We start from the raw sequence: 13,981 nt of genomic DNA, 5'->3' as shown, positions 1-13,981 counted from the left end.
TGGATGGTTTTAGGGATGTGAAGGTAACTCTAGGCAATTCTTTGCACTGCTTACTTGATCTGAGAACCTAAAGCTCCAGTGTGCCTCCTCTCTAATGAAACGCCTCTGAGTTCCAGGTTCTGTAAACTCCACTTTGGTGTACTAGGAAAAACATGGACTTTGCGTTATTAACTTCACTTGGGTTTCCATCCTAGAGAAGCCATCTCCTAGCTGTGTGACTTGGGTCATGTACTTATAACCTCCCGGTGCCTTAGCTATTCAACGGAGGCTAACATGCCTCATGCAGAAGTCTTCTTGTAAGGGCTAGAAAATCTGAAATGTGCCTAGCTCAGTGCTTGGCACAGAGCAGGAGCAGTGTCCAAAGTCATATTTCTGGATCAAAGAGGCAAAAATGAAACAGCTTCACTTATAAGCATTCCTTACAAAGCTTGTCAAGTGAAATGTTCCAGATCCAGATGGGAAAAGATGGGACACAATATCTAGAAATTCAGTCACTTTTACCTTCTTATGGAACAGAACTTAGGACATGGGGAGTGAAAGGAATTAGTACTATGGTTTTTATTTCTGATCAGGGTTTTCATGAGACTAATGAAGAATTGCCAGGACAAAAAAAAAAAAAAAAACACCATTTATTCCATCAGACCAATAGTCTAACCATGGGAGATTCTGCGCTAAATACTGGAAACTACAAACTCATGGATTACATTCGATCCATTCCATTTGGTCAACACGTGGCCACGAAATACTGATTATTCTAATTCCATTGATCTTTCTATTTGTATTAATTGACATTCTGTCAGGAAGAATTTTTGGTTTGTTTGTTTGAAATGTTTATTTAAATTCTAGTTAGTTAACATAAAGAAGAATGTTTCTTCTGAATGTGTTTATGTATATAAGCATGAGCTTGTGAATTTTTAAAATAAATTATAATTTTTCACTATCATTATTTATTTTGATGTTCAATTTGCCCCAGATTTGGCAGGTGGAAGCCTTTTCTGATAGGTTCCTCTGTGTGTGTGTGTGTGTGTGTGTGTGTGTGTGTGTGTGTGTGTAGAGAGAGAGAGAGAGAGAAAAAAAAAAGCAAAAGTAGTGAAACGCCAATGCTTGAGAGATCTGGGTGAAAGGTACATGGGAATTCTTTGTGCTGCTCTCGTACATTTGAAACTATGTCAAAATAAAAAGTTTAAGAGGTGGTTGAGTGTGTGGTTCAGAACCAAGCACTGAAAGGTTGATTTGGTTCAAATCCCTGCTTCTCTGCCAGCTGTGTAATATTTAGGCAAATTATTTTACCTTTTTGTGCTTTAATTTTCTCCTCTACAAAACAAGGGTAATGATCACAGTGCACCTCATAAAGCTGTTGAGAGAATAAATTGAAACCAGGCATTAAAACTCTTAGAAAATATCTGACCCATTCTGAGTCCTCAATAAAGAGAAAGTCTTTAAAATGCCCCAACAGGGCTGCCCGGGTGACTCAGTCAGTTAGGCGTACAATTCTTGATTTCTGCTCAGGTCATGGTCTCAGAGTCATAGGAACCCCACATCAGTCTCTGCACTCAGCAGGGAGTCTGCTTGGGATTCTCTCTCCCTCCTCTGCCCCTCCTCCACCTACTCCCACTCCCTGATCATTCTGGAACATCCTCTCTCCCTCAAATAAATACGTCTTTTTTAAAAAAAAAATGCACTAGCATCAGACCCTTGTGATATTTAACATATGATTTCAGATGTCTAGCTTCCAAGGATGCCCAGGAGGCCTGGTCTGCAGGACCTACAATCACACAAGGCAATCAGCAGAAGGGCTTCTCGCCCAGAGGCAGAGCATGTGCCTCTGGCCCCACCACTGCCCCCACCCAGCCTGTGCCTGTTCCTAGTACCTGCCACACCTCAGTTCCCAACTCCATTTTGCACATCCTAGGAATCACCTGCATTTCCCCCTTGGTCTTTAGGGAATCTTATAGGATTTCATTGAAACTGTAAAGCCCAAAGACCTGATTAGAACAACCAACACTTACTGAGCATATCCTGCACCTTATTCTTACATAGGCCTTGCCAAGAAGTCAGGAATCTACCTATTTCTTAAATAGGCTTTGAGAAGACAAATATCTTGCTCAGGAAGACACAGTCAGCAGGAAACAGACTCAGACCTGATCTCTCGGACTCCATGGGCCTTACTCATTCCCCCCTTACTTTGTGGCACTCACAGAACCTGTAAATGGGTCATTCAATTAATCTATCAGCAAGTATTTAGTATAAACTTGTTGAACAACATTGGTTGAAAGCCAAGGCTCCATTTATGGTTCAATCTAATTTGTTGAACTTCCCCTAATCTCCTTGATTGGACATTGATCCAAATGACATAATCACTTATTGCTGTCCACGATTGTTCTGTCCTGCAGAATCTCCCTTTATCAGCAAAAAAATATTTGTGGAACTCTTAATCATCACCTTGCACCTGGGGCCTTCCAAGTAGCATCAACTCCCAAGCACTGATGCCTTCTAATTAATTTGAAGATTTGCACAGTGGACACTTTTCCTCCAAATTTGTTTTGCTTTAGTGAAAAAGGATGTGAAGAACTTTCTGCACATGTTGAGCAGAAAGGTGAAATGAAGAGTGGAAACAAGGTCTGGCAGTCAGTTAATAGTGAGCCAATCGCTGACGGCACCGACTTGAATGACGAATACCTTGTCATTGTTTTTCATCTACATTTGCTTTTTTAAAAAATAAGGACATTTCCTCCCTCAGTTCATTCTCCTTCAGTTATGTCCTTGCTTCAGCAGCACATATACTAATTCTCCCTTAGTTATAATTTGCCCAGACCTCTTGACACCAGGTGACATCTATTGGAGGCCAATAGTTGTCTCTGGGGAGTGCCAACACCAACTGGTTGGTGGTGGCTGTCCGAAATACAATATTGAGAAGGATTCTAAAGTTGAGTCCAGAGACAGAAGGAAGAAAATCATGATTAGCCTGCAGAGATTCACACCCTGTGTTCTATATTTACCCACCAAACAATATATTCTGGATACCAAACCTATAAATATGTAATAAGAACAGTTAACCTTGATTAAGCACCGTCTCTGTGATTGGTACTGTGTTAAGTGCATTACATTACATTGATTCCCACCTCCCAGTGTTTTTATTAAGGGTGCATATGTATATATATATATATATATATCCCCTGCACAAGTTATGCAGGATGAATTTTGAAGGTATGCAGACGGATGCTTTTCATTACCGATAATGTGTATGTTTATAATTATCTTCTGGGAATACTAGTTCTTTTCAAATTTCTAGTGGTATTAAATTTGCCTTTTAAATGAGTTGATTTACATTTTAAAGAGGGGATGATAATAGTAAATGCTATTTCATGAGGCATACAAATCAGGCAACAATCATGAAAACGGCGCAAGAGTAGCTGGAAATTAGGAATTGCTGGAAGCTAATGAGCCTGCGATGAACAGGTGAATAGACTTTTCATTTGATGGTTGAGGAAGCTGAGGCTTGGAGATTACTGATGCTTAACATCCATGGAACTAGCATGCGATAGGGCCAGGATTTGAACCCAGGAAATCTGATTGTGGAGGTCAGGAACTCAGGGGGCCCATGGCTTCCCCACCTCCTGGTAATCTCATCTTTGTGATTACAGAGCAAGTCCTGTAACTTGCTTCTAACCAATGGGATATGTCAACAGTGGTGGAAAGATGTCACTCCCTTGATTGTGTTACAGAAGATTTAAACATAATCTGCCATCCGAGGAGACTCTCGCTTGCCGGTTTTGATGAGTAAGTGGCTATGTCGGAAGGCCAACATGGCAAGGGACTGAGGGCAGCCTCTATTAAAACGAAACATCCAAAAAGGAAATTAATAAATCCTAAGTTAATCATCAGAACCAGCATCATGCATTAGTTTACCCAACAAATATCTGTTAAAGCCTGACCTACTAAATTGCATACTTGTTAAGGATAATGGAATTCTGTTCTCATATTACATGAGTTGTTCCATATTCCCACCTTGAAATTCTGTTCTCCACAGTATAATTCACGTAGGGACAAGCTCATCCCACCTTTCAAGCTTGACTTTATTAGTTCTGTTTTAACACCTGCATTGCAGGAAATTGAGATCACTGTTCTCAAATAATTTCCAGGTCAGAAAACCCCACATATGAGTTATCTCACTCCTCACTGGAAATAAATAAGTAGGGGGTGCCTGGGTGGCTCAGTGGTGGAGCATCTGCCTTTGACTCAGGTCATGATACCGGGATCCTGGGATCAAGTCCCGCATCTAGTTCCCTGCATAGAGCCTGTTTCTCCCTCTGCCTATGTCTCTGCCTCTCTCTCTCTCTGTATCTCATGAATAAATAAATACAATCTTTAAAAAAAAAAAAAGGAAATAGGTGAAAGCAAGTAGGTAAACATGAAAGTGAGCAAGAAGAGAAGCACTGATGTTTTTAGGATATCACTGAAGTGATACATCAAGGCTGCCTTCTGGAGCTACGGTGTTGGCTACCTTGAACCATAGAAACAGAAAAAAAAAAAAGCAACACACAAATATGTTGCCACCGTGTTGTTAATGAGATATCTGAGACTAACTCCATTTTTTTTTTCTTTAGAGTTTCCGGAGTAAGGTGCTGAGTCAGACTTGGGACAACCATTAAATGAACTTGCCAAATCTTTCCAAAGTTCATGAGCAAGTGACCTGGAAAAAAATTTACATCAAGGCGTTAAAAGTGTACAAGTGCCGGAAGAGCTTAAAATAGTTAACTTATCAACCTGCCCAGAATGAACTTGGGATAAGCTTGTCTTGCATGTTCTTTGTTGGGACCAGAAAAAAAAAAATCAGAAAATAACTTCATTTGAGGAAAGGACAGTTCCATTGTATAGGTCAATATCAAACTTCTTAGGTAATGAATGACTATGATAGTTACTCATATTCTGGCAGATTTGATGAAATCACATTTTATCCCTTAATTTCTAAGTGACTGGTCAGGAGATCTTGGAAGTTCACTAAGCTACACTACTCTTCTAAAAGGAACTGCATAACTTGCCTTCCACCTTTTTTTTTTTTTCCAGAAAAGCTTTGTATTATCAGTGCCTTAAAAGTTTCTTCTAAAACTCAACTATATAAAAAAAAAAAAAAAACTCAACTATAAAACTATATAGACATGGACAGGACTGGCTACATAATTTGCAGGGTCCAATATACCAAGAAAATGAGGAGGTCCCTGTTAAAAAATAAATAAATAAAACAATTAAGAATTTCAAGATAGTAGCTCACAAAGCATTAAACCAAGCACAGGGTCCTTGTAAGCAGAGGACCCCTTGTACCTGCTGGGCTAAGGTCCCACATGCGTGGGGTCAGCCCTGATGTGGGCACGGAGATGTTTGGCCATAGCATTAATTCCTTTAGTGGTTTACTACCTTATTCAGATTTTCTTATTTTTTTGGGGGGAGTGGAGATCAATTTAAGGAATTTAACCCCTGGTTCTGGTGAGTGACAAAAGCTGCACAGGATACCCCAGGAAAAGGAAACGGAGCAATCAGTGACTTCCCTGGGGCCTGCCTTGTGAATTATATGATTCTAATTCCATCTTGGAGACCGCTGCCACTGTCATCTACATAGAAAAGCTAATAATAATAACATCTTTTAATAAGGCGCTTATTTTTTGCCAAGAAGGTACTCCACACTCTGTATACATTATTTCATGTTAAGCATACAGCAATAAGTCATTACTATTACTAACCCCGGGATACAAATGAATATTACACTCAATCTTAGCCATAAAGCCAAGAAGCAAGAGGGTACAAATAATAAACAGGTTGGGATAAATTAAGAAACTTGTCTGAAGTCATCTGTCTAGAAAGGAAGAGCCCAGATTTGGATCTTGGATTTGATTAAAAAACCCAAAGTCAGGGATCCCTGGGTGGCGCAGCGGTTTAGCACCTGCCTTTGGCCCAGCGCGCGATCCTGGAGACCCAGGATCGAATCCCACATCGGGCTCCCAGTGCATGGAGCCTGCTTCTCCCTCTGCCTGTGTCTCTGCCTCTCTCTCTCTGTGACTATCATAAATAAATAAATAAATAAATAAATAAATAAATAAATAAATAAAAATTTTTAAAAAAGAAAAAAAAAAAACCCAAAGTCATAAGAACTGCATTTTATCACCTCATTTTATATATGATTTAAAAAAAAAAAAAAAACAATTATCCAGACCAACCCCAGTGGATCAGCGTTTCTCAGCCTCATCATTTGTGATATATAGAGCTAAATAACTTTTGTTCTGGTGGTGTTGTCCTGTGTATTGTGAAATATTTAGTAGGATGCCAATTGCATCTTCTCTCCATTGTGATGAAAAGATGTCACCAGACCTTGTCACATGTCCCCCATGGGGAGTGGTGGTGGTAGTGAAATCGCCCTGGCTGAGAATCACTGCACTAGATCTCCCTCTCTCACTAGAATTTTTTAAAAGATTTTATTTATTGAGAGAGAGAGAGAGAGAGAGAGAGAGAGCAGGAGCAAGATCAAGTGAGGGAGAGGGAGAGAGAGAATCTCAAGCAGATGACTCCCCGCTGAATGTGGAGCCTGACCCAGGGCTCCCTCTAACGACTCTGAGATCATGACCTGAGTCGAAATCAAAAGTCAGATGGCCAGCTGACTGAGCCACCCAGGCACCCCGTCACTAGAATTTTTCTCAAGATACTATTTTAGTGCAAATTTCAAGAGTTAGAGGTAAATTCCATTCATTACAGTGAGAATTTTAAAAGGAGCATGCATTCATTCCACAAGCATTTACTGTTTCCCAGAGTCCTGTACACACAACTTTTAAAATACCTACGTTGGCAGCATGAACTTTCCAAGATATGTAGGAATGAGGTATTAATTGTCAGAGATTACAATCTGCAGTATGGATTAGCAATGGAACAAAAAATTGGCTTGTCGGGCCCGATTAGGATGACCAATTTATGAACCACAGGAGCAACTGAGTTAATTGTAACACAAGGTGCAGTTGACAGAATGCATTCCATTGACCCAATTCAGAAAGAATTTCACTTGCCTTTGAAGAAAGTTTAGGGAATGTATAAATTTCCGTGCCAGTGTTGAAATTGCTTTGGGAATCTATTCATTACTAACATATTTACCTCGCAATACAAACAATTCCCATGGATCTTGTATCAGCCCTCGGAAAGCCAACTGAGAAAAATGACTTGTAATCATGATATTATTGCTCAAACCATGTTGTCGGTAATTCAGTTCTAGGCAGTGGCTTTGGGAAACACATTTGTCTCAACAAGTTAATGCATTTGTATCTATTATTGAATAATTGGGCCGCTAATTAACTGGGTACAAATGTTTTATGGGAAAAAAAAATTAAGATTTTTTTTCCCTCCTGCCTACCGCTAGTGCTACTCATTTAATATATAGATGGTAATCCCTCAAGCTTCCAGCCATCTCTGGTAACTTGCAAAAACTTAAGCCATCGGGAACCCTGGGTGGCGCAGCAGTTTAGCGCCTGCCTTTGGCCCAGGGCGCGATCCTGGAGACCTGGGATCGAATCCCACGTCGGGCTCCCGGTGCATGGAGCCTGCTTCTCCCTCTGCCTGTGTCTCTGCCTCTCTCTCTCTCTCTCTCTCTGTGACTATCATAAATAAATAAATAATTTAAAAATAAAAAAAAAAACTTAAGCCATCAAACAAAATAATAAGGGCTATGTGCTCGGTCTGGTCTTCTTTGAACACTATGAACGTTGGGGCTTAGGCCGTTTGTTCTCATCTGCTTTGCTAGAACTTTGTCTGGTATCTGGTATACAGTAAGTGCTCAAAACCTTAGTTGCAAAAATGAATGATCTTTAAAAGTCCCTTAGCTTCATTTCCTAGAAGACTCACCAAAAATATATATATATATGTATATATAATTCGAGGGTGAATATGAAATCCCTTTTCTCATCCCCTGCCATGTTCCAAATAATCTTTTAACACCCTTTAATATAAATACCTGAATCATCAGCTCATTCTTCGGCTTTGAGAGTTGATTAGATTTTTGCATCGGGATTGAACTTAGGTAAGCTCCTGGTGCGCTGACCCAACGCTTGACTCACAGCACAGCTGAGGATGAATGGAGACACTTCCAAATTCTACCATATTGAGGGGGAATTTTTTTTATTACATGTCTGAGCTGCTGGCATCCTGAGTACGCATTCCCAGGTCTCATCAGAAGAAGCAGATTTACTCTGCCTCCGATCCAAACTGACTGCATGCTTGGCTGCCCAGAACTGTTTTCCGAACTTTATGAAAGACTTCAAAAAGCAGCTGTGTGCTGTAGTAATAGAAAAGAGAACACACACCGAAAATGCGTGTGCCAGTCCTTATGGCCGTGCGCTGTAAGAACTTTCTCGCTTTCATCTTCCTATCGATCATGAGCTGTGAGGTAGGATTATCTTGATAAGGGGACAGAAGCTTGGAGAGGTTAAATGTGCCACAGGTCACAGAGCTAATTGGTAGCCTTGGTTTCTGAACCTAGTGTTCTTTATGAACTCAGAGCATAGGTTCACAACCACCATGATTCACGTCCCCAAATGAGTATCTGCAAAAAAAAAAAAAGTAAAAAAATACATCAAAAAAGCAGATAACACATGAGTTTGATTTCATACTTAAAAGGGGTGGAAAGAAGTTCACTTGGTGCTCTCTTGGGTCACTCTCCACGAGGACACTCGAGAAGTCCTATGAAGAGATCCATGTGACAAGAATCTAAGTCCTCTTGCCAACAACCAGGACTAACTGGTTGAGTGAGTCAACTTGGAATTAGATCCCACAGCCCCAGTCAAGCCCTCAGGTATCTAGAGTGCAGGCTAACATCTTGACGGCAATCTCAGGAGAGACTCTCACATAGAACTGCCCCAGTGAGCCACCCGGGATCCTCGATCTACAAACACTGTGTGAGATTAAAAAAAAAAAAAAATCCCTCCCGTTTGAATCCATTAAATATTTTTGTGTGAAATTTGTCACGTGGCAATAGATAACCAATACAGCAGGGGAAATGTTTTCAAGGGAGTGACCATAACGATGAACCATGGACTCAAAGATGGATAAGTAGGGACGTGAAGAGATGCAGGGTGTGCAAAAACAGTTGATGGGTATACTTGCCATAAAATCCCAGCTCCTCATTACGGTCTAGATAACCCAGCCCCTGATGCACTCTGACGTAATCTCTTACATCTCACCCTCTAGCTCACTAAAATAGCCACACACTGACCCGTTGGTGTGATTTATCATAATTTTTTCAGTGAACCAACCTCATTCCTGCCTGACAACTTTTTGCCTTGACAATTCCTTTACCCAGGACACTTCTCTTCCGGATCATTACATGGCTGGCTTCTTCTCTTTCTCCACATAAAAATCACTTATTCAGAGAGAACCACCTCATCTAGTGCTGCCATCCCCCTACTCTTACTGAGCCACTCTACAATGTCACCTGATTTTAGTTCCTTCAGATTTCTTAGCCTTATCTAAAATTTGTATTTGTTTGCTTGTTTGTTTACTTATTTATTTCTTCAGCAGGAATATAAGAGAACAGGGACTTTATCTGGCTTGCTCACCGCTGAATAGTATCCTGGCCATTGGGGGATCGTGATAAACAGCTATGGAATGGATGGATGGATGGATGGATGGATGGATCAAAAGAAGCGACTGGAGACAAAAGCTTGAATCCTGGCTCAGACACACAGTACAAAGTACAGAGACACCCAGGAAACACAATTACTGAGACTACTGAGAGGAACAATGGAGAAGCTGGACAAAGACACTGTTGGCCTTGGAGGATTCTAAACCACTATTCGTGACTCAATTCTGGGAAGGAAGCCAAGCAAATGAAACCAGATCCTGGCTTTATTGAGTGGAAATGGCACATTAGCCACACTAGCAAGGGTATAGACTTGTCAGGGAAGAGCTAGGAAGGAATCTCGCGTGTGTGGTTGACCCTCCATCTTCCTACCCTGTAGCTAATCCTATCTTGGGAAGCTTCTGAAGCACCACAGAGTCATCACGACTCCTTTGGTGCTCTGAATACGGCCACACGGTGACTGAATCTGGAAAGCCATTCCTCCCATTTCATAGAACATACTGCAGCTTCAAAACATGAGTGATCTTGTATTCATTTGCTACCACACAATGTTTTACATTCCACCCTAATTGGACACCCCAAACCTGATATTAACACATTATTGGCAACTAGAGGCCCAGTAGCCTCACCCCAATTAGGAAATTACAAGCCATTGACACATCTCATGTGGGCATTTTTAATCATTAAAGACAAACCCGGGAAGAGTTTAGATTTTATGCCCAACTGCATGTTGCTCAATACCTACAATTGGGCAACTTGAGACTTCAAAGGATGTGAAATCCAATTCCTTGTCTTCATGAGTCACCAGCCTTCAGAGGAGACCTCAGCACATTGTAGGACCGCTAAGCACGTGTTTAATATCTGAACCCAGAAAAGAAATGCCTGTTTTGAAAGGGAAATGGTTTTCCCTTCTTCTGATAAAAGTCATAAGTTTGTGTTTGGAAAACAGTTACCAGAACAATAATGAAATCATCCTTGTATTTGGGAACTGGGATGATTAATAACCAATAATTCTTAATAAGAGGCTGATTTGTGTGGCATCTTTACCAGCCCACGGTAATTGTGTGGAACAACCGAAGTGGATTCATTTCACTGAAGCCTGACACACAGCCTTGGGATGGGTCCCCAGAGTCTCTTGAGGGGCATCGCCCAAAGCTCAGCATAGAAACTGAAAACAGCAAACACAAAAATGTTGTGTAAGGCAATGAGGAAATAGCAACGATCTTCTTCTGGGAAAAGATTTATGGTATTTATGATGTTTTCCCTTTATTTTGGGGATTTTCTATTCTCTTGCTAGAGGAGTTAAGTAGCACTCATGCATCTGAAAGAACTCTGCTGAAAGTCTTTGTTCCTTTTGAAGGTCAAGACCAACGCTCATCTCCTGAAGGAGAATCCCTGAGCAATGTTTCCAGTTTCAAAATTATAATCGTCCTACTGACTCCTTCTACCTCCCTGGAAAAACAGAGTTGATAAAAGAGATTGTTGGTGGTTTCCAATGGAAGTTTATGATCTTGGTTAGGCAGAGAAAAGCTCCGGGTATAGGAGAGATGCTGAGCAGAAGAGACAGAGCAGGAGAAAAGAGGAAGAGTAGAAAACTAGAGAAGAAAATGAAGGGTAGGAGATGCTGAGCAGAGAGGAGATTCACTGGGTGGAAGCAAAACTAAGTCAAAGAAGGTCATGTGCCAATGGGCACGGGTCCTCTGTTGGTGAGAAGGCATGTAGCTATGGCTGGGGCAAAGGTTTTTTTTTAAGATTATATTTATTTATTCATAAGAGACACACAGAGAGAGGCAGAGACATAGGCAGAAAGAGAAGCAGACTCCCTGCGGGGAGCTCAATGTGGGACTCGATCCCAGGACCCCAGGATCATGCCCTGAGCTGAAGGCAGAGACTCAACCACTGAGTCACCCAGGTTTCCCTGGCAAAGGCTTTAGAAAAAGGATGCCCAAGGTGGAGGAGCTTCTCTGGGGTCACATCCCCCTTATCCATCTGTTTGCCTCTCCACCCAGATCCATCTTCACCTTCCTCTATTCCTAAGAGTCTGGAATGGTACCTCTATGGTACACACCAGCTGGACTCCAGATCCTTCACCAGTGGCTGCATTTGGGTTTAGCCAATGAGTGACAGCCAAGAGCAGGATATCAGAGGACAGTAGAGAAGGAGTTCAGAGTATCACTTCTATCACTGCTCTGACCTCATGTCCGGCACTGGCTTCATCCCTCTAGATGACGGCTCCCTCCAGAAGGACTCTCCTCCCCTGATTCAACTCTTTTGCACCTGCAAGAAATACTTCCTCTACTTGCTCCTTCTGGTTATCACCCTAGACCTCAGCACAGATCGAGTTACAAAACAATCTCTCAAATGAATGGAAGAAATGTAAGAAACAAATGTTTGTTTCTGATAACCAAGGGGAGTACATCCCATCAGGTACTCTTTATTGAACTCCTTTCCCACTGAAGGGAAAAAAAGAATTAATGCCCTTTTCCTGAAGTGGCAGGTAAATGACATCATTCCTTTGGTTTTTAAGTAAAGATAAAGCATTCTTCTAAACAGAAGAACTTCAATTCTTAAAGCATTTCTAGAAATGACCTCTAAGAAAAAAGAAATTACTTTTGATGAGGAAAAAAAGAAAAAAACAGAAACGCAGTGAAGGAGTGAACCAGAACCCCAACTTTACTTATTTATTTTATATTTTGTTTATTTTTTATTCATGAGAGACACAAAGAGAGGAAGAGACACAGGCAGAGGGAGAAGCAGGCTCCCTGCAGGGGAACCCAATGTGGGACTCGATCCCAGGACCCCAGGATCACACCCTAAGCTGAAGGCAGATGCTCAACCGCTGAGCCACCCAGGCGTCCCTAGAACCCCAGCTTTAAAGGGGTCAACTAGATGCACTATTCCATGAAGCTTACGTAGAGCCCTAGGACCCCCTCTGGACCACATGTACAGCCCAACATGTTAACCCATTGCTCAAGCCAAGAAAAGAAGCAATCTAGAAAAAGAAACCAAAAGATTTGAACTCCCCTGCTGAGCATTTTATTGCCAATATCCATAAAACAAAGGTCTTTAGTCTTCCCCATGAGATACTTCCTCCCATACATGGTGGCCCATGGCCAGTTACAAACCCCCTGAGTTCAATTATGGCCCAGTAAGAATCACCATCCCCATCAGGGAAGTAATAAAATCATTGGGTGAACTCATCAGGATTTCTGCATATAGAGAAAAAAAAAGATAAAATCGGGAAAATAATGTCCTGTTGGGGAAGGGCCAAAATTCTTTCTTGTGGGCATTTTATCACCTGCTTTTCCATCAGCCATACCCCCAACTAATACGGGCTTGAATGCTGGGGTTCACAGCAACCAGATTTAGGAATACTTTATGCCCCATGCTGGTAATTTTGAGGAAGACTAACAAAAATAACCAATTTAAAAATGGCCAACTGGCCAAAAATAAGTGGCAGAGAGAATGCAGGAGAAATATGAAGGGAAAGCACAGTAACTACTTTAGGCAACCATCTTGTAAAGACCAAACATCCCTCTCTGGGTTGAAGACTTCTCTGTGTCAGACAGAAAAAGCATCCAAAGGCTTGCAAAGATTCTGATTTGACAGTAATAATATTTCTCTTGAAGAAAAGACTAATGATACACTGCTGCACACAGGAATCTTTGAGACCTACTTGCCAAAGCCAGTCATTATCTGCCGTAAACTGAGACCGTGGGGTAATGTCAGGGCTTCTTGTGCTGTTTTTCAAACACAGATTGGGATAATTACAGAATATTATGGGAGTGCCCCAAAACACCTCAAGTAAGGAATGCGCTGCATATAAAACCAGCTCTTCCAAGGAAATCCATATAAGTTCATCGTGTCTGGTGTCCAGAACGTCAAGATTCCTTCACCCCTTTCTGTCTCTCTCTCCTTCAGCACACCTGGGCCAAGTCTGTAATATTTGTGTGGGGAGAGGAATTCATTCTTGACCTAAAGATGATCAGTGCACAAGATGAGACTATGAGATGAACATCTCTGAGTTACTTCATTCCCCTTAGCTACTACCTTTGTAAACAACCACGGATGATGTAGCCTTTTCCCAGATGCGCCCCAGAGCACTTACCTCCATGACCTTCTGCTAAACTCCCTTCAGTTGGGTGCCATTGCGAAGCCTTTTTCCTTTCCTTTCTCCTCTGAGTATTCTTCGACTTTCTGGCAGATATTGGCAATAATTAAAACCTGTACATCTGTTTTCTGTGGCATAGGACCTAGAAGACACTGGTTTGAACTCTTGCTTCTCTTTCTCCTCCCTTGTGGAGACTGTTGGAATCTCTCCAAAATCCCATGCTGCTAAAGACATGACCATGATACAGTTTTCACATTGCT

At 41.4% G+C, this 13,981-nt stretch overlaps 1 protein-coding gene across 8 annotated transcripts in view; it reads right to left on the bottom strand.

The window, feature by feature from the left end:
- The window catches only part of LOC144298550 (uncharacterized), a 42,449-nt gene that overhangs the window by 11,893 nt on the left and 16,575 nt on the right, over nucleotides 1-13,981 (bottom strand). For 4 of the 8 annotated variants that reach the window (XM_077873625.1, XM_077873622.1, XM_077873621.1 and 1 more), the window contains exons 2-3: nucleotides 13,719-13,807; nucleotides 7,988-8,575 (exon numbers count right to left, since the gene is read on the bottom strand). In XM_077873625.1, coding sequence (XP_077729751.1) covers nucleotides 8,556-8,575; nucleotides 13,719-13,807 — 109 coding nt within the window. In that variant the 3' untranslated portion in view covers nucleotides 7,988-8,555. Of the gene's footprint in view, nucleotides 1-543; nucleotides 3,831-4,546; nucleotides 4,694-7,987; nucleotides 8,576-13,718; nucleotides 13,808-13,981 lie in introns of those variants that run through there. The other 4 variants (XR_013365485.1, XR_013365484.1, XM_077873624.1 and 1 more) reach the window with 3 other exon arrangements.

The sequence above is a fragment of the Canis aureus genome, chromosome 26 (genome assembly GCF_053574225.1).
Source record: "Canis aureus isolate CA01 chromosome 26, VMU_Caureus_v.1.0, whole genome shotgun sequence".
Taxonomy (NCBI): Eukaryota; Metazoa; Chordata; class Mammalia; order Carnivora; family Canidae; genus Canis; species Canis aureus.
Note: the sequence above shows the minus strand (reverse complement) of the source record. Positions and strands in the feature narration are given on the sequence as shown.